The sequence below is a fragment of the Ovis canadensis genome, chromosome 14 (assembly GCF_042477335.2).
Source record: "Ovis canadensis isolate MfBH-ARS-UI-01 breed Bighorn chromosome 14, ARS-UI_OviCan_v2, whole genome shotgun sequence".
In the NCBI taxonomy this organism is placed as follows: domain Eukaryota; kingdom Metazoa; phylum Chordata; class Mammalia; order Artiodactyla; family Bovidae; genus Ovis; species Ovis canadensis.
In genome coordinates this window covers 74,947,571-74,968,055 of record NC_091258.1, presented here as the reverse complement: position 1 = coordinate 74,968,055, position 20,485 = coordinate 74,947,571, and the positions used below count along the sequence as shown (strand labels likewise).

At 41.0% G+C, this 20,485-nt stretch overlaps 1 protein-coding gene across 6 annotated transcripts; it reads right to left on the bottom strand.

The window, feature by feature from the left end:
• Positions 1 to 700: 700 nt before the first annotated feature.
• LOC138419247 (zinc finger protein 677-like) lies at positions 701 to 19,876 on the bottom strand. Of its 6 annotated transcripts, none has more exons than XR_011248901.1 (6): positions 19,519 to 19,876; positions 14,370 to 14,436; positions 7,925 to 8,051; positions 5,036 to 7,121; positions 1,780 to 1,935; positions 701 to 1,061 (listed from the first exon to the last, which is right to left on the bottom strand). XR_011248901.1 is itself a non-coding variant. In XM_069551860.1 (4 exons), the coding sequence occupies exons 2-4, from the start codon at positions 14,382 to 14,384 to the stop codon at positions 5,788 to 5,790; spliced, it is 1,476 nt and encodes a 491-aa protein (XP_069407961.1). In that variant the 5' UTR covers positions 14,385 to 14,436; positions 19,519 to 19,876; the 3' UTR covers positions 1,825 to 5,787. The 6 variants fall into 6 exon arrangements, 4 of the variants coding, with proteins under 4 accessions (XP_069407961.1, XP_069407963.1, XP_069407962.1 ...); XR_011248902.1 differs by having other exon boundaries at positions 5,036 to 7,097; XM_069551860.1 differs by lacking the exon at positions 701 to 1,061 and having other exon boundaries at positions 1,825 to 7,121.
• Positions 19,877 to 20,485: the final 609 nt, after the last annotated feature.

The window sequence follows — 20,485 nt, the reverse complement described above, 5'->3', positions numbered from 1 at the left end:
CCCTCCCAGCCCCGCTGTCCTCGCCGGTCCTTCGGCTCCACAGGCCTCCCCTTCCTGTCAGCCCGTCCCGTCACCCTACCGCAGGGTGCTGCCAGGACCTGCCCGTGTGACTCCAGTGTTCTGTGTCAGATTCAACTCAGTTGGAAAACGGTCCCTTTGGGTCCCAGGACATCTTATTCAGTCGCCACCCCTTAAAATTTTGGGGCAAAGGGAATCAAGCAGATACAGAGCGACTGAGAAAGAGAAAAGCATGAGGGAGAAACGATGAGAACATAGAAGGCTCAGGGACTTGTAAAGAAATAGAAGATAAAGTGAAAGCAAATAAGTCCTGATTGAATGTAGCAGGTGAATGAAACAGAGAAATTAAAGAGCCCGCTCTCCAGAGGTTAGAGAGCAGCAGTGACCAGGAACTTCACACAGGGTGTCGGGAGAGAAGATAAGAGTTGGAACCGTGGCCTTCAGAGTCTCCTGGTGCTGGGAGAGAAAGAGGACTAGTGGCAAGAAGAGCTGAGGAAGAGCAGGAAAGACGTATCACCCTGGGGTGCCAGAGAGTGAGGAGAGAGTGTTAGGGAGAAAGAAGCGAAACCACACTCCCAATTTGGACTGGAATCCAGGGTCTTAATATTGCACACGTGGTCTCAGGACTTAATGATGCGGTTCTTTACATCGCAGTGCGGGTGGAATTCAGCAAGAGGCAAAGTGATAGGTAAGTAGTAGATTTATTGAGATTCACATTCCACAGGGCCTCCCAGGAGGCACCAGTGGTAAAGAATCGCCTGCCAATGCAGAATCCTTAGGAACGTGGATTCAGTCCCTGGGTCAGAAAGATCCCCTGGAGGAGGGCATGGCAACCCACTCCAGTATTCTTGCCAGATACTCCCATGGACAAAAGAGCCTGGCGGCCTACAAGTCCATGGGGGTCGCAAAAGAGTCGGACAGTACCGAGCCGATGCGCATGCCCGCACACATTCCACAGCTGTAAAGTAGGTCATCTCAGAGAGAGGCCCTGTGATAATCCAAGTTCCATAGGCAGAATGCAGTCTCAGAAGGTGAAAGCGACCCTGAAATACAAGGTGGTTAGTTTCTAGGGGCTGAGGAATTTCACAGACTAGAGAGTGGAGTAATTATTTAAGCTATTTAAGGGAGAGATGGAGACTTCTGGAAATTGGGCCACCTCCCCACCTCCCACTTTCTGGCCTTTGACGGTTGGCGTCAGAACTGTCATAGCACCTATGAGCATGTCACTTAACTAATATGTCACGACGAGCATAGCATGAAGTTCAACGTTTGTTGGCAGTCAAATTTTCCGCCATCTTGGATCTAACTAGTTATAACTGGTTTTTGTCATATGCTTAACGACTGAGTCATTCTTTTAAGGGTTGTGCCCTGTCCCCTTCCCTCCTGTGTCAGGTGTAGGAGAGTTAGGGGAAGAAAGGACCAGAAATAATGGAGATTGAGGGCAGTCAGGTTGGGGGAAAAGAGTGCAAGAGAGGAGGGGAACAAGTTGAAGAGTGGGGCAGGACAGATGTGAGGGAAGAAATAGGAGAGGAGAAACAGCAGGAGGGTAGAGGGGAGCAAAAAGAGACACAGGGATAGAATAGGGAGACATAAGGTGAACGAAATGGAATAACCTGGTAGTGCAGGTAGAGGGAGTGGGTAACTGGCTCCAGCTGTTTGGATATGGATAACTAAGTTGTGATGTAGGAGTTGTGTTTTTAGAATCTAGTACACTTAAAATTTGTTTAAATCATACAGATGAGGGTGCGAATTACAAAACACCTGTCTATAGGTCTTGTGCATCTTGTAATTATTTGAGAAGATAACTTCCATTTGCAGTTTTTATTCAGTGGGGGGCAGTGACTTGATTCACTCAGTTGCAGGTCACCCCTTCCTTTCCTTTTTCTGGCATGGAGTAGAGGTCAGAGAAGAGGGCACCTGGAACAAGAAATGACTGAGCTTATTTCTGAGTTGACCCCTTTACAGTGTTTTCCACATCAGCAGCTATGTTTGTGCAACTCTGTATTTTTAAATTATTTCACTGAGATTCTTTCTCCACTTGTGCACTGCAACTAGTGAGTAGCTCCCACCACCCACTGCAACTAGAGAATAGCCAAGCAGTAAAGAAGACCCAGGGCACAGCCAAAAATAACTAAATAAAATATATTTAAAAGTTTTTTTTTAATACCAAGAAACGATAAGCTATTAAAAATAACTGCTTATGTGCACAGCTGTGACAAATTATGAATAACATACTAAAAGACCAAAACCCAACTGGCACTGCCACTTCTGAGGTGAGGAGAACAAAATCAGGGTACTGAACATGGTTCCCTGCCCACAGCACCACCAAGGGGTTGGGCAGACCAGCTAGGGGGACCCACCCAATCTGCTCCTACTCTGCCCCCACCTTCACCCAGTTTAAGAGACAGCTCACCCAGCCTCAGGGAGCAAGTAAGTCACCTGTTTCTTGTTCTCACCTGTGCTGCAGTTCAGTTCAGTTGCTCAGTCGTGTCCAACTCTGCGACCCCATGGACTGCAGCACACCAGGCTTCCCTGTCCATCACCAACTCCCAGAGTTTACTCAAACTCGTGTCCATCAAGTTGGTGATGCCATCCAACCATCTCATCCTCTGTCATCCCCTTCTCCTCCTGCCTTCAATCTTTCCTAGCATCAGGGTCTTTTCCAATGAGGCAGTTCTTTGCATTAGGTAGCCAAAGTATTGGAGTTTTGGCCTCAGCATCAGTCCTTCCAGTGAATATTCAGGACTGATTTCCTTTAGGATTGACTGGTTGGATCTCCTTGCATTCCAAGGGAGTTCCAATAAAGCTCTGCCTGAATTCCTCGCCTGGCCTTTTACCAATTTCTACTGATTAAAGAGTCCAAGAACCCAGGTCAGTAACAAATACAGTCTATCCTTTAACAACTGTACAGAGAGGACTTGAGGGGACAGTCACCTTATAGGGTTTAATATATATACACAGGTCAAATGAGATCACTGTATTTTCACATTTTGGATCACTAATAATTTACATCTGTTTCTTAATATTACAGGAAATGTTTAAAAATCTATTGCCATTGAGGAAATACCCTTTTCTTGTGAATATGCCCATTTTGCTGCCTTTTAATTATTAAAAACAAAACTGATCAGGAACAAAATGGACTCATGAATGCCTATAGTCAGTTTCTCCTATTGATCTGTGTTTGCTGAAAAGTTCCACTATCAACTCCATGCTGAAATATCTTTCTTGTCACCATGACCAGCTAGCAATATTGAATAATACAGAGTAAACTACCTTATAAAGATCCCAAATCTATCCTACTCACTAGATCTTTTACAAATGTAAGGATATATCTTCTATTCGAGTGTGCCATGCTAAGACATTTTGCTTATTTGTATGTGAAAATATTTGAATATGCTAATTACCATATTTAAAATGATTACTATTTCCTGCATATGATATCTTTCACATGTAAGGATGTGAGTACATATACCTTGCAGTAGATGTTAAGAAACAGATATTGCCATAAAAGTTAGTGAGTGTAGCAATGACATTATTTGATAGTTGATAATCTAGCTTTACTTAATATACAATTCATATTAAAGAGAATATACATCCTACAAAATGCCCTAAGAAATACTACAAACATGGTAATACTTCAGGTAAAAGTTAAATCCCAATGTCTTCATGTCTTACAGGCTTTGTTATCCACATTTGACAAAACATTTAACACAGAAAAGAGCTAAGCTACATTATAATTTTAAAATTAAACTGTCTACCCTCAAAATGAATATATAGATAATCTGAAATTACATTTAAACATTACTGATTTGAGTTTATGATATAAACAAGTCTTTCTCAAAGGTATTTGAAGGTAATTCATCACGAGTGTGGAATGAAGTATTTTAAACAATACAGTTCTCATTAAAAGGAAAAAAAATTATTTCTTTTCTCATTTTATTGTACCCATAGGAGATGATGGATGCTAAGTAAACTTAATGATTTCACAATACATGTAAGTCAGACCATTCTGCTGTACAGTTTAAAGTTGATATATGTCAATTATAAAACAGATGAGGGAATGAGGTAAATAAACACCTTAGCAAAAAATAAAGAATAATGTCATCTATTAAAAAAATTTTTTTAAACACTGCTCTTTTTAGAGCAATGGTTAGTGACCTAAAGCATCATATACAGTAGTCCTCCAATTCTCAAACCCCAAATCTTGTCCTTATGAGTCTCTGAAACTGATGATGAACAGAATGAACAATGATGAATAGAAACAGAAAGGCTGTTCTGGCAGGCATCTGAGTGACATTGTTCATTATAATCAAGGAGAGTCTTGTATTTCATACTGTAGTGTGTAATCCCTCCAGAGATAAAAATTACACATTAATTCTGTAATTCAAAGTATTCATTCAAATGATCTGTTTCACATCTGTGATTTAGGGTAGGTTCTTCCCTGGTGGCTCAGATGGTAAAGCGTCTGCCTACAATGTGGGAGACCTGGGTTCAATCCCTGAGTCGGGAAGATCCCCTGGAGGAGGAAATGGCAGCCCACTCTAGTACTCTTGCCTGGAAAATCCCATGGACGGAGAAACCTGGTAGGCTACAGTCCATGGGGCCACAAAGAGTTGGACACAACTGAGCGACTTCACTTTCACTTTTCTTTCTACCTTTACATATGCTTTCAAGTATATACGTTTCACATATGTTTTCAAGTATATACGTGTAGAGTATTTGTAACAGTCCCTTACTGTCCTTTTGATGTCTGCAGATTTAGTATAAATAACAAAAATTCAATCAAGTAAATATTAAAAATCATATACATTAGTTTTGTATGGTTTCTAAGGTTGAATCGCTTTTATTGAAATATAATTGATTGTAACTGTTCATTTTGGCTGTACTACACACAAGGCAACATTTGCTTTATAAAAACAATTACAATGATGTGTGTAGCCATCTATCTATGTTATCACAATATTTTTAAACATCTTCCTTACACAGGATATAACAGTTCCATGACATATATAAATACCTAGGAGTTTGTATGGCTTGATCCTCTTCATCTCTTTTACCTGGAACCACACCACCCTTCCTTCTGGCAACAACCAGGCATTTGTTCTTCATTATCTATGAAGCTGTTTTCACTGTGTTTTGTTTCTTATATTCCACATATAAGGAGATCATGCAGTATTTGTCTTTCTACGTCCGACTTCTTTCACTTAGTATAATCCTCTAGATCCATCCATATTGTTGCAAATGGCTAGACTTCTTTATTTATGGCTGAGTAATATTCCTGTGTGTGTGTGTCTGCGCACGCACCTTGCACACAACACATCTCCTCTAATTTTTCATCTATTAACGGACATTTAGGTTGCTTCCATATCTTGGCTATTGGAAATAATGCTACAGTGACTATTAAGAGTGCCTATATCTTCTCAAATTAGTGTTTTTCTGTTCTGCCAGTAAATGGCCAGAAGTGCGAAACCTGGCTCACATAACAGGTTTTTTAATTTCTGAGAATCTTTCATTACTGTTTTGCATAAATGGTGCACCAATTTACAATACCAGCAACAAGGCCCAAGAGTACTCTTTTCTCTACAGCACTGCTAATGCTTGTTATTCATTGTCTTTCTGATAATAACTATAATGTGGTATCTCACTGACTTTGTGTTTTGCATTTCCCTAACTAATGATGCTGAGCATCTTTTCATGTGTCTGCTGGGCATCTGTACGTGTTCTTCCACCCTGATAGAGTCCCATTAGCTGAGTAAGACTGGAATACACTCAGAAATTTTGTCTGAATTGTTTTAACTTTGAGCTTTGAATAAAAGCGTTGCCACATGTGTGAGGCCTATGTTTGTTTTCAGTGTGTATTTTCAGATGCCTTGTGAGGCTTGCAAACTGGGTATAAGCTTTGCCACACTCATTACATTTGTAAGGTTTTTCTCCAGTGTGGATGGTTTTATGTTGCGTAAGATATGAATGTCTTGTAAGGGCTTTTCCACACTCATCACATTTGTAAAGTTTCTCTCCAGTATGAGTTCTCTCGTGACCCCAAAGCTGTGACCGTTCAATAAAAGCCTTATCACATTTATTACATTTAAAAGGTTTTTCTCCTGTATGAATTCTCTGGTGTGCCATAAGGTTTGAACGCTGGGTAAAATGCTTGCCACACTCATTACATTTGTGTGGTTTCTCTCCAGCATGCATCTTCTGATGTCTGCTAAGGTGTGAAAATTGGGTAAAAGCTTTGCCACATTCATTGCATTTGTAAGGTTTCTCTCCAGTGTGCATCCTCTGATGATTTGCAAGATGTGAATTTCGACTAAAGACCTTGCCACAGACATCACATTTATATGCTTTCTCTTCTGCATGTACTCTCTGATGTGCTATAAGGCGGGACTGGTGGTTAAAGGCTTTGCCACAGTCACTACATCTGTAAGGTTTCTGTCCAGAGTGAATTCTCTTGTGATTTGTGAGGTTTGATTTTTCGCTAAAGGCCTTCCCACAGTCATTACAGTTGTAAGATTTTTCTCGAGTGTGTGTTCTCCTGTGTTGTGCAGATAACACAGTGGTTTCCACACTAGGAGGAATTTGATGAAGTGGGGAAACTGAAGAACCACTGCTGACTGACTTCTCAAGTTGAGCGCCTCCATACATTTTCTCCTCAGTTGGAAATCTCTGCAGTTCAGCCACCTGTGCCTGCAGCCGTGCTCCAGTTCTGCTGTCCAAACGCTTTACATTGTTTCCAGCGATGATTATGTTATCTTTCATTGTTAACAAATTTCTTATGAATGGCTTGTCATGTGTGAAATATTCATATGTATTACTTCTTACAGAAACACTCTGAGGAAAATTAATTAAGGATTTATTATCCTGATCTTCTCTCTGACTGAGATTTTTGTTGTGGGTCAAAAGCACTTCTTTGTCGTTTCTTGCATCACATCCCCACTCACTCTCACTCTCCTGCATATTTTCACAGATTTCCTTGAGGTCAAATTCCTTGATGCCATAAGTTTCATTTTTTTCTAATGTCATTAGGTGGCACAATTCTCCTTTACTGATGTCCTCTTTTGGGGATGATAATTCCTTGACTGCAAATGTGGCAGAATAGCTTCCTATTACATAGAGTTGGAAAATATTTCATATTGAATTAGACACTTACACAAAAATAATACAACGATCACAGAAGTTCATCAATCATGGTCTTCAAACACTACTATGATAGTTTTTTTAGTTTTCTTTTTATACTTTTTCCAGCATTAATGTTTTCTCTTATCTCAGATAATAAAATTTCAAGTACATACAATGTACAACGCACACTTTATTGCCATATAACTTGGATAATTTAATGATAATCCATAAGTAGAAAGTCTGTCTACATACTGGCTTACAGAACTGGAGGCATGAAATCATAATTGAGATTTGAGACTGTCTTCCCTAATCCCTAATCTTTATAATACCGTTTAATCATGTGAACATGATGCAAGAAGAAATATTTTTACAAATCTATACATCACAATAATTGATACATTTTCATAAATCATGATAAATCTAGCAAGTAAGTTAACAAATAACCATAATTATACAAAATTATAATCTCTGGAATTCTAAAAGACTCTTGAGTAAGTACAAAAAAATTTTTTTTTCATTCCAGAAGGAACACATGATATGAAACGTAAAAAGTATCTTGAGAATCACTGACTTTGGACATATCAGGCTCAGATCAACACACATATGTATAAAGTTTAAGAATTAAGGAAAACTGTCTGAAATCTCAACTATGGGATTTCATGGAGTATCAATTATATGGTAAAAATATACATATATAGTGTACAATAAATGTTCTGGATATTTGTTACCTAAGGTCAGAGAGAGCATTCGTATGGGAAAAAATTACAAACAGAGATGTTTTCCTCACCCAGGGAAAGCAGGTTCCTGTAGGTCTCCAGCATCACGTCCCTGTACAAGGCCCTCTGAGTAGGATCCAGGCATTCCCACTCTTCCTGAGTGAATTCTACGGCCACATCCTTGAATGTAAACAGTCCCTGAAAGGAAACATTTCACCAAATGAATAGGGAGAGAGTTCTGAAAATCAGTCTTACAGAATGAGATGTGTAAGGACTGGCATGGCTGGAATGAATGTTCTGAGTGATCCATATAAGATAATTCTGAGCAAGTTACAGTCCTCCAATTTTTTTTTAACTGAGGTGAAATCATATTAACAAAGCCACTTTTAAAGGAGAGTGAAAAAGTTGTCTTAAAGCTCAACATTCAGAAAACTAAGATCATGGCATCTGGTCCCGTCACTTCATGGCAAATAGATGGGGAAACAGTGGAAACAGTGTCAGACTTTATTTCTGGGGGCTCCAAAATCACTGCAGATGGTGATTGCAGCCATGAAATTAAAAGACGCTTACTCCTTGGAAGGAAAGTTATGACCAACCTAGATACCATATTCAAAAGCAGAGACATTACTTTGCCAACAAAGGTCTGTCTAGTCAAGGCTATGGTTTTTCCAGCAGTCATGTGTGGATGTGAGAGTTGGACTGTGAAGAAGGCTGAGAATTGAAGAATTGATGCTTTTGAACTGTGGTGTTGGAGAAGACTCTTGAGAGTCCCTTGGACTGCAAGGAGATCCAACCAGTCCATTCTGAAGGAGATCAGTCCTGGGTGTTCATTGGAAGGAATGATGCTAAAGCTGAAACTCCACTACTATGGGCACCTCATGTGAAGAGTTGACTCACTGGAAAAGACTCTGATGCTGGGAGGGATTGGGGGCAGGAGGAGAAGGCGACGACAGAGGATGAGATGGCTGTATGGCATCACCAACTCGATGGACGTGAGTTTGAGTGAACTCCAGGAGTTGGTGATGGACAGGGAGGCCTGGCGTGCTGCAATTCATGGGGTCACAAAGAGTTGGGCATGACTGAGCAACTGAACTGAACTGAAAGGACCATTCAGTGACATTTAGTACATTTATAATGTTGAACATTACCTCTTTCTCATTCAAAAATATTTCAGTCATCCCCAGAGGAAATCTTTTACCCATTCAGCAGTTGTTTCTTTCTTCCCCCATTTGCTATCAGTCCCTGGACACCACTAATGCTTTACCTCAATAGATGTACCTCTTTGGGACATTTGCATATAAGTAGAATAGTACAAAATGTAACCTTTTGTCTGATTTCTCTTGTAAATATGCACATACATTTTAGGATTATTCTACTTTTGTGAAAAATGTCATGGGTAATTTGATACAGATCACATTAGACTTAAACTGAAGAAAGTAGGGAAAACCACTAGACCTAAATCTAGGTATGATTTAGGTATGACCTAAATCAAATCCCTTATGATTATACAGTGGAAATGAGAAATAGATTTAAGGGACTAGATCTGATAGATAGAGTGCCTGATGAACTATGGACTGAGGTTCGTGACATTGTACAGGAGTCAGGCATCAAGACCATCCCCATGGAAAAGAAATGCAAAAAAGCAAAATGGCTGTCTGGGGAAGCCTTACAAATAGCTGTGAAAAGAAGAGAAGCGAAAAGCAAAGGAGATAAGGAAAGATATAAGCATCTGAATGCAGAGTTCCAAAGAATAGCAAGAAGAGATAAGAAAGCCTTCTTCAGCAGTCAGTGCAAAGAAATAGAGGAACACAACAGAATGGGAAAGACTAGACATCTCTTCAAGAAAATTAGAGATACCAAGGGAACATTTCATGCAAAGATGGGCTAGATAAAGGAAAGAAATGGTATGGACCTAAAAGAAGCAGAAGATATTAAGAAGAGATGGCAAGAGTACACAGAAGAACTATACAAAAAAGATCTTCAAGACCAAGATAATCACGATGGTGTGATCACTCACCTAGAGCCAGACATCCTGGAATGTGAAGTTAAGTGGGCCTTAGAAAGCATCACTATGAACAAAGCTAGTGGAGGTGATGGAATTCCAGTTGAGCTATTTCAAATCCTGAAAGATGATGCTGTGAAAGTGCTGCACTCAATATGCCAGCAAATTTGGAAAACTCAGCAGTGGCCACAGGACTGGAAAAGGTCAGTTTTCATTCCAATCCCAAAGAAAGGCAATGCCAAAGAATGCTCAAACTATCACACAGTTGCACTCATCTCACACACGAGTAAAGTAATGCTCAAAATTTTCCAAGCCAGGCTTCAGCAATATGTGAACCATGAACTTCCAGATGTTCAAGCTGGTTTTAGAAAAGGCAGAGGAACCAGAGATCAAATTGCCAACATCTGCTGGATCATGGAAAAAGCAAGAGAGTTCCAGATAAACTTCTATTTCTGCTTTATTGACTATACCAAAGCCTTTGACTGTGTGGATCACAATCAACTGTGGAAAATTCTTCAAGAGATGGGAATACCAGAGCACCTGACCTGCCTCTTGAGAAACCTATATGCACGTCAGGAAGCAACAGTTAGAACTGGACATCGAACAGCAGACTGGTTCCAAATAGGAAAAGGAGTATGTCAAGGCTGTATATTGTCACCCTGCTTATTTAACTTATATGCAGAGTACATCATGAGAAACGCTGGGCTGGAAGAAGCACAAGCTGGAATCAAGATTGCCAGGAGAAATATCAATAACCTCAGATATGCAGAGGACACCACCCTTATGGCAGAAAGTGAAGAGGAGCTAAAAAGCCTCTTGATGAAAGTGAAAGAGGAGAGTGAAAAAGTTGACCTAAAGCTCAACATTCAGGAAATAAAGATCATTGGATCTGGTCCCATCGCTTTGTGGGAAATAGACTGGAAACAGTGGAAACAGTGTCAGACTTTTTTTTTTTTTTTGGCTCCAAAATCACTGCATATGGTGACTGCAGCCATGAAATTAAAAGATGCTTACTCCTTGGAAGAAAAGTTATGACCAACCTAGATAGCATATTCAAAAGCAGAGACATTACTTTGCCAACAAAGGTCTGTCTAGTCAAGGCTATGGTTTTTCCAGTAGTCATGTATGGATGTGAGAGTTGGACTGTGAAGAAAGCTGAGAATTGAAGAATTGATGCTTTTGAACTGTGGTGTTGGAGAGGACTCTTGAGAGTCCCTTGGACTGCAAGGAGATCCAACCAGTCCATTCTGAAGGAGATCAGCCCTGGGATTTCTTTGGAAGGAATGATGCTAAAGCTGAAACTCCAGTACTTTGGGCACCTCATGCGAAGAGTTGACTCACTGGAAAAGACTCTGACGCTGGGAGGGATTGGGGCTAGGAGGAGAAGGCGACGACAGAGGATGAGATGGCTGTATGGCATCACCAACTCTATGGACGTGAGTCTGAGTGAACTCCAGGAGTTGGTGATGGACAGGGAGGCCTGGCGTGTTGTGATTCATGGGGTCACAAAGAATCCGACACGACTGAGCGAGTGAACAGACATTAAATGTGTCGATGTATTTGAGCAGTTTGGTCATTTAAACCACATTCATTCTTCCAATCCAGGAGAAAATATAGATTTGTTAATTTTTTAACAAAAAGAGTGTTTAAGCCTATATGACTATCAGCCTAAAGAAAGTAGATAGAGGAAGAGTTTAACATACTTGAAAAACAGGATAACCATAAATCAAAAACTATTTCACAAAAACCAAAAGGAACAGAACACAAGCATAATATAAAAGGAAATCATCAAACTGCAAAAGGAGAAACAGAGGAAAAAAAGAAATACAGAATCAACTGGAAAACAAGGTTTAAATTGGCAGTATATACCTATCTATTAATAATTACCTGTAATGTCAATGGACTTGAATGCTCCAATAAAAGACATAGAGTGACAGACTGGATTGAAAAACTGAGCATACCATATGCTGCCTACAAGAGACCCACTTTAGATGTGAGAAGGAATGCAGTATTGATACATACTATAACATGGCTGAACCAAAAAAATTATTTTTCTTAGGTCTGCCTCCCAAAGTGATAGAAGTAAAAGTGAACATAAACAGAGGGGACCAATCAAATTTATGAGGTTTTGTATAACAAAAGGAACCATCAACGAAACAAAAAAGACAACCTACAGACCAAGAGAAAATACCTGCAAATGATGCAACCAACAAGTGCTTAATTTCCAAAATATACAGATATCTCACACAATTTAAAAACAAACAAAACACAACCCAATCGAAAAATGGGCAGAAGATCTAAACAGACATTTCGTGAAAGAAGACATACAGATGGGCAAAAGGCACCTGAAAAGACACTCAACATCATTAATTATCAGAGAAATACAAACCAAAACTAAAATACGGTACCTCACTTCACACTGATCAGAATGGTCATTCTTAAAAAGTCTACAAATGACAAATGCTGCAGAGAGTGTGGAGAAAAGGGAACCCTCCTACACTGTTGGTAGGAATGTAAGCTGACAAAGCCACTATGGAAGACAGTATGGAGGTTCTTCAAAAAAATAAAAATATAGAGTAGTTGCCATATGATCCAGCAATCCCACCCCCTGGAAATATATGTGGACAAAACTATAATTCAGAAAGGTACATGCACCCCTATGTTCAAAGCAGCACTATTCACAATAGCCAAGACATGGAAACAACATAAATGTCCACTGACAGATGAATGGCTAAATAAGATGTCATGCATACATACAATGGAATACTATGCAGCCATAAAAAGAATGAAGCCATTTCAGTTGCAAGAACATGGATGCATCTAGAGATTATCATACTAAATAACTCAGAGAAAGACAAATACCATATGGTATCACTGGATTCTAAACTATAACACAAATGAACCTATCTATCAAACTGATATAAATTTGCCGACAGAGAACAGACCTGTGGTTGCCAAGGGGGAGGTGGGATGGGGAGAATGGATTGAAAGTTTAGAATTAGCAGATGCAAACCATTCTCTAGAGAATGGATAAATAACAAGGTCATACTGTACAGCACAGAGAACTATCATCAATATTGTGAAATAAACCATAATGGAAAAGAATATAAAAAGTAATGTGTGTGTGTGTACATATATATATATATAAATGAATCACTTTAATGTACACCAGACATTGACAAATCATTGTGAATCAACTACACTTCAATTTTTTTTTAAAGAGACTACTCTTTTAAGGAAAAAAAAAAAAACAGATACTCTTTTTCTGTGAATGTTTCTGGCATTCTTTCAAAAAGAGGAATAGACTGGGACTTCCCTGGGAGTTCGGTGGTTAATACACCTTCCAATACAGGGGACCTGGGTTCGATCCCTGGTAAGAGAAGTAAAATCCCACATGTTGTGGGGCAACTAAGGCCACTCACTCTGGAGCCTGAGCACCAAAACTAGAGAGTAGCCTATGTGCCACCTCTAAGACCCAACACAGCCAAATAATTAATTAAAAAATAAAAAAGAAATATGGATGGGTTTACTTGTGGACTGTCTATCACTTTGATCTATATTACCCTTCTCATGCTAAAAACACATATTTGTTTATCCCTGGTTAGCAGTATGGTTTGATGCTGCCCTCCAACTCTGTTCTTTTTCACATTATTTTGGCTATCTGGGATCCACACTTACTCAAAATGAATTTTAGGACCAGGGTCACATTTGTACAAAATTGACTGCTGGGATTCTAACAGGGATTGTTCTGAATCTTTTTAACACTCTGGCAAGTACTACCATCTTAACTACTCTAAGTCTTCCAATCAGCAATCACAGACTATCTTGACATTTATTTTTCTTTTAACTCTTTCATCAATACTTGTAGTTTTCATTGTACAAATCTTCCAGTTCCTTAAATTAATTCTTACTCTTTCTGATGGTCTTGTGAATGCAATTGTTTTACTTACTTTCAATTTGTTTATTGCTAGTGTACAGAAATATTTTAGAGCCAGAAACATACTGATTCACTCCTTTAACTTTTAAAATCTCAAAAAGCATGTTTCCCCATCAGTCTTTCATTCTACACCTCCTTGGCCCACATTAGTATTGCATTGGCCAAAAAGTTCATTTGAGTTTTTCTAATCTGAACGAACTTTTTGGCCAACCGATATACTGCTCATATGTAGCCTCTTTGGTTTACATGGAGCTGAAAGGGCATGCAGAAGGGTTTTCTGAACAATCCTTACTACCGTACCTCACTGACACCACAGAGCCTACTCTCACCCTCCAATCCACGCCTGAGAACAAAACCTTTCACAGGAGGATCGCCTAAAAGGACCCTCTTCCCAAGTTCCAGGTCACTGGGTCACAGTGAAGATCAATCTGCAGGGAGATGAGAGGAGATTCAGGGAAGGCCCTGTGTGTGATTAAATATTTTAGGCAGGAAACTTCATGGACAGAGAAGTTTAACAAGTCCAAATCCTGTCTTTTTAGGAAAGAGTTAACAGATCAACAAAGAATATGATTTTTACCTGGGAAAGCTCCATTCCTCTTTCTTTCCTCCTCTTTTTCTTCTTAGATTCTTCAGGTAAGATTATTCTGTATGAGGAAAATATGTTGTTTAATGCTTACAATCAACATACCACCCTGCTCTGCCACAAAGATACCAGAAGGAGAACCTTAATGTGGGGAAAGATGGTCCTTGGCTGCCAATTGTAACAGGAAGGATCCAGGGACAATAAATTTCTACAGGAAGACCAATTAGTAAGTTTTTCACGCACTTCAGGAAGCCCCTCCCTGCTGCCAAAACCCACACTCTGCTGCAATTACATCACCCTTTGTCCATTTGGCACTCAGTCCAAGGAACCTGCCTCCTCCAAGTTCTCTCTTGCAGGTGGCCAGCATCCAATGACTGGTTGATAAAGGATATGGAAGCTGCCCCTTATGTTAACTGGAAGCAACTCTGGAGGGTCACCCCAGTTCTAGAGCTCCCTGTGAGCTATAATGAATAACTGAGATTTCTGTCCTGATGGTAATGGGAAACCATAAAAGGATTTAATGCCAAGGATGACACAATCAAATTTATGATTTACCCCTGATTCAGAGATAGATAAAGACAAGCTGAGAAAAAGATGTGCCTTTATCTCTGGGCCTATGCCTCTGTTTCTTTCTTAAGTGTTTTTTGTAACTGTTGCTGGACTGGAACACATTTGAAGTTTTTACTATACCCGCAAACTGGTCTACTGTGGGTTACAGGTGAGTATACTGAGGCTCAGAGCAGGAGTAATTTTACGTTACCCAGAAAAAGTCTGAGTTGAGTAAGCAGAACTGGGTTGAAGTGGCAGTCTGGACAGACTTAAGTAGAAAGGGTTTGTCCTAATTCCAGATTAACTTTCATGTTCCTGAGCAAGAGAAACTTCTTTTTCATGGGTTTGAGTGAGTGAAGTCACTCAGTTGTGTCTGACTCTTTGCGACCCCATGGACTGTAGCCTACCAGGCTCCTCGGTCCATGGAATTCTCCAGGCAAGAATACTGAAGTGAGTTGCCATTTCCTTCTCCAGGGGATCTTCCCGACCCAGGGATCGAACTTGGGTTTCCTGCATTGCAGGCAGATGCTTTACCATCTGAGCTATTTCAAACATTTAATTCCTCTTTTCCAAAAAACATTACAATCAAAAAATATAAAATGAAAAATAGTTATTACTCCAGAAACACAAGAAAGAAGGTCACCCACAGAGATGTGCTCTGAACAATTTCTTCATCATGAACTGGGCTCTATTGGAACAAAGTTTCACATCAATCTGAGAAAGGCTGGAACCTGGGACCCCCCCACTACAGTACTGCTCTGTACCTAAACAAATGCACTGAGCACAAAATACAATAAAAAAAAAAAGAAAGAACTAAAAATAACTGCATACATGCACAGCTGTATGTGCGCCCACCCTCCCCCCTGCCCCCAAAAAAGTGACAAATAGATTCAAGGGATTAGATCTGATAAACAGAGTGCCTGAAGAACTATGGATGGAGGTTCATGACAGTGTACAGGAAGTAGTGATCAAGATCATCCCCAAGAAAAAGAAATGCACAAACACAAAATGGTTGTCTGAGAAGGCCTTACAAATAGCTGAGAAAAGAAGAGAAGTGAAAGACAAAGGAAAAACATACCCATTTGAATGCAGTTACAAAGACTAGAAAGGAGAAATACGAACACTTTCCTCAGTGATCAATGCAAAGAAATAGCCGGAAACAATAGAATGGAAAGACTAGAAATCTCTTCAAGAAAATTAGAGATACCAATGGAACTTTTCATGCAAAGATGGGCACAATAAAGGACAGAAATGGTATGGACCTAACAGAAGCAGAAGATATTAAGAAGTGGTGGCAAGAATACACATAAGAACTGTACAAAAAAATATCTTCATGACCCAGATAACCACCATGGTGTGATCACTCACCTAGAGCCTGACATGCTGGAATGCTAACTGAAGTGGGACTTAGGAAGCATCACTAGGAACAAAGCTAGTGAAGGTGAAGGAATTCCAGCTGAGCTATTTCAAATCCTAAAAGACGATGCTGTGAAAGTGCTTCACTCAATATGCTAGCAAATTTGGAAAACTCAGCAGTAGCCACAGGACTGGAAAAGGTCAGTTTTCATTCCAATCCCAAAGAAAGGCAGTCCCAAAGAATGTTCAAACTACTCCACAACTGCATTCATCTCACACGCTAGCAAAATGATGCTCAAAATTCTTCAAGCTGGGCTTCACAGTACATGAACTGAGAACTTCCAGATGTTCAAGCTGCATTGTGAAAAGGCAAAGAAATGACAGATCAAATTGCCAACATCCACTGGATCATAGAAAAAGCAAAAGAGTTCCAGAAAAACATCTACTTCTGCTTTATTGACAACACCAAAGCCTTTGACTGTATGGATCACAAACTGTGGAAAATCCTTAAAGAGATGGAATACCAGACCACCTGATCTATCTCCTGAGAAATCTGTATGCAGGTCAAAAAGCAACAGTTAGAACTGGACATGGAACAACAGACTGGTTCCAAATCAGGAAAGGAGTACCTCAAGGCTGTATATTGTCACCCTGCTTATTTAACTTAAATGCAGAGTACATCATGTGAAATGCTGGGCTGGATGAAACACAAGCTGGAATCAAGATTGCCAGGAGAAATATCAATAACCTCAGATACACAGATGATATCACCCTTCTGGCAGAAAGCGAAGAAGAACTAAAGAGCCTCTTGATTAAAGAGGAGAGTGAAAAAGTTGGCTTAAAACTCAACATTCAAAAAACTAAGATCATGGCATCTGGTCCCATCACTTCATAGCAAATAGATGGGGAAACAATGGAAACACTGAAGGGGGCTCCAAAATCACTGCAGATGGTGACTGCAGCCATGAAATTAAAAGACACATGTTCCTTGGAAGAAAAGCTATGACCAACCTAGACTGCATATTAAAAAGCAGGGACACTACTTTGCCAACAAAGGTCTGTCTAATCAAAACAATGTTTTTTCCAGTGGTCATGTATGGATGTGAGAGTTGGACTATAAAGCAAGCTGAGTGCCGAGGAATTGATGCTTTTGAACTGTGGTGCTGGAGAAGACTCTTGAGAGTCCGTTGGACTGCAAGGGGATCCAATGAGTCAATCCTAAAGGAAATCAGTCCTAAACAATCATCGGAAGGACTGAAGCTGAAGCTGAAACTCCAATACTTTGGCCACCTGATGTGAAGAACTGACTCATTTGAAAAGACCTTGATGCTGGGAAAGACTGAGGGCAGAAGGAGAAGGGGATGATAGAGAATGAGATGGTTGGATGGCATCACTGCCTCGATGGACATGGGTTTGGGCAAGTTCCCAGAGTTGGTGATGGACAGGGAAGCCTGGCGTGCTGCAGTCCTTGGGCTGCAAAGAGTCAACTGAGCGACTGAACTGAAGACACAAAAAGGCCAAAACCCAACTGCCACTTCTGAGGTGCTGAGAACAAAAGCAGGATACTGCACAGGATCTCTGTACACAGCATCACCAAACAGGTGGGCAGACCATCTAAGCCACACCTCCAGTCAGATGTACTTATCTGCCCCTACTCCCACCCCATTTAAGGAACCAGCCCCGCCTCCCATCAGGGAACAAGCAAGGGCAAATGTTTCTTATTCTTGTTCACTTGTCTTGCAGCACAAGTCCCAGTAAAGCTTTGTCTGAATTCCTCACCTGGCCGGTTATCAGTTCCTATTGAGTAGAGCCCAAGAACTCAGACCAGTAACAAATCCAGCCCATCCTTTAACATCTGCATAGAGGCAACAATCTATTTATTTGGACACTTCAGTTCAGAGCTCACCAATTGAGCTGATCAGTTAAGGCAAGAAAGAAGCTACTGAATATTAAACTGGTTAAACTAGGTTTTGAGTGTTAAAAGATGATCAACATCCTTTCCACATGCACAGTAATCTACCAGACAAGTAGAGTTGATGTCTATTCAGAATAGTTCCAATACAGAATAGAGTAGAAAGCATATTAACCTGGTAATCTGAGCAATAAAATTTACAGTAAAAATAATTTGGATATTTATAACATATCCAATGGTTCCTGAGATTAAAGCTAAAACAAATGTGAGGATACATCAAATTTAGAAAAGATTGACAGGAGCCATAGAATAAAGGGTGTGATTGCAACAGTACTGATAATAATGGCCATTTTCAAAAGAACTCTGTGGTAACACAGATTCTTTCCCCATTTCTTAGAAGGGAAGAGAACAACCTGGAACTAAGTCTCTGCCCTCTGGAAGGCCTGGGATTGCCTTCAGATGGAGTCATCTGAAGCAAAAATTAGAAAATGCAGATGCCTCAAACACCTGCTTTTGCAATTATCACTCTCCTCTGAATAATTTAAACATGTCAACAAACTTTAAACAAATATAGCCTATAGAGACACTACTTAGTACTTCCTAACTTAATAGTCCACATTTAATCAGCTCAATATTCAGCTGGGTTTGGGTTTTCCGCTTTCGCCGCCACTCTGTGCTTTGTTCTCTATGTGTCTCCCTGGGTCCTTCTGCTTCTCTCCTTTTGTGTCCTTTTCTGTGCTTCCTCCTCTGATTATAGGCATCATTTTCTTTCCCTCCCTCTCTATTCCTCCTCCCACAGACTGTTAGGCCTCACTGTTACAGTCTCTGTTCAATCCCTCTAATTCTTTCTCCCCAAACGTTCTGATGCCTCGCTGACTGCATATACCTCTGCTTCAATATTCCCTCTCTGCTCTCCTAGGAGGGAGGTCAAGGGCGATCCACCCCCTGAGTGAGGACGTGCTATAACGGAATAGGGCGGAGGAGGGCGGGGGGAGACGGGAAGCAGTCGGGAGTCCGCCGAAGGGTTGAGAGGTAATCAAAGCAGGAAAATAGCGCTGCAGGCGTTTAGTGTCTGTACGGACCGAACGCGAAAAGCTTGGGCCGGTACCTGAGTCGGAGCGATTTTAACTGAAACCGGGCCCGGACTCCCGGGACCGAACCGAGCCTTGTGGCGACGCCGCCACAGGGGGTAGGGGCGGTCTCAGAGCGAGAGCGACAACCGGGTTCGAGGTTTCCGTTACTGGGAGACGCCCGAAACCCAGCTGTGGAGGAGGGGGCCTGAACTCCACAGAGCGCAGTAACGAACTCAACAACCAAGTCACTCACCCGAGCGCGTCAGCCTTTCCTCGGGATCCGCTTCCGTGTCCGGAGGGAATTGCGCATGCGCACCGTTGGCCGGGGGCAGGACCGCTGATAGGCGTCAGGATGGAAGGAGGCTGTGTCCCTGGAGGAGCGGAGCCTGCAGACGCCTGGTCTCGTCCTGGGAGAGTTTGTCTCTTCCTCCTCTCCGAAGGGGGTCTGCGTTTTTACTTTGGATCCTTTGAACGTGTCCGGTGTCCTTTGGAGCCAGGCTTGGTGCGGAATTAGAGAGCCGAGCCACTTCCGGTTGACCACGGTTTATGTGAAAACACGAGCGGATGGACCCAGACTCTCTGAGCACCCAAGCGACCGATCGCTTGGACGTGGGGGCGGAGCTTGGCAGTGTGGGCGGAGCTTGGATTTTGGCCTTCTGAGACCCCAGGCAGTTACAGATTCTTCTTTACTAAAGCGACAGCACGAGTTTTAGAGTGGGTGATGGAAACCAGAAGTAACTGGAAATGCAAAATTGTGCTTGTGTGGAATGTGCAATTTTATACTCACTTCCCTTCGGAGCGTTACTTTTTCGTTTCCCATTCACTTGGAGCCATCAAAAATAAGAATTTGAGGCGGGGGGCGGGGGCAGTTCCTGGTGATCTATAGGTTAGGGTTCCAGGTTTTCAATGCCTTCCATGAACAGATCCCACAAGCCAGGTGACAAAAAAAAAAAAGAGGAAAAATTTCCAAACATGTCTGGCTGAGGGACTCCTTTGGAGACTGTGAGCAAGTAATTGGCTACAGTCAGGTACTTGAGAACCAAGCCTTAGTAAATAATTCAACCATATTTTAATTATCTTTTCAAGAATGCACGAACTAATGCACAGTTGCACACATCTCACACACTAGCAAAGTAATGCTCAAAATTCTCCAAGCCAGGCTTCAGCAATACGTGATCCATGAACTTCCAGATGTTCAAGCTGGTTTTAGAAAAGGCAGA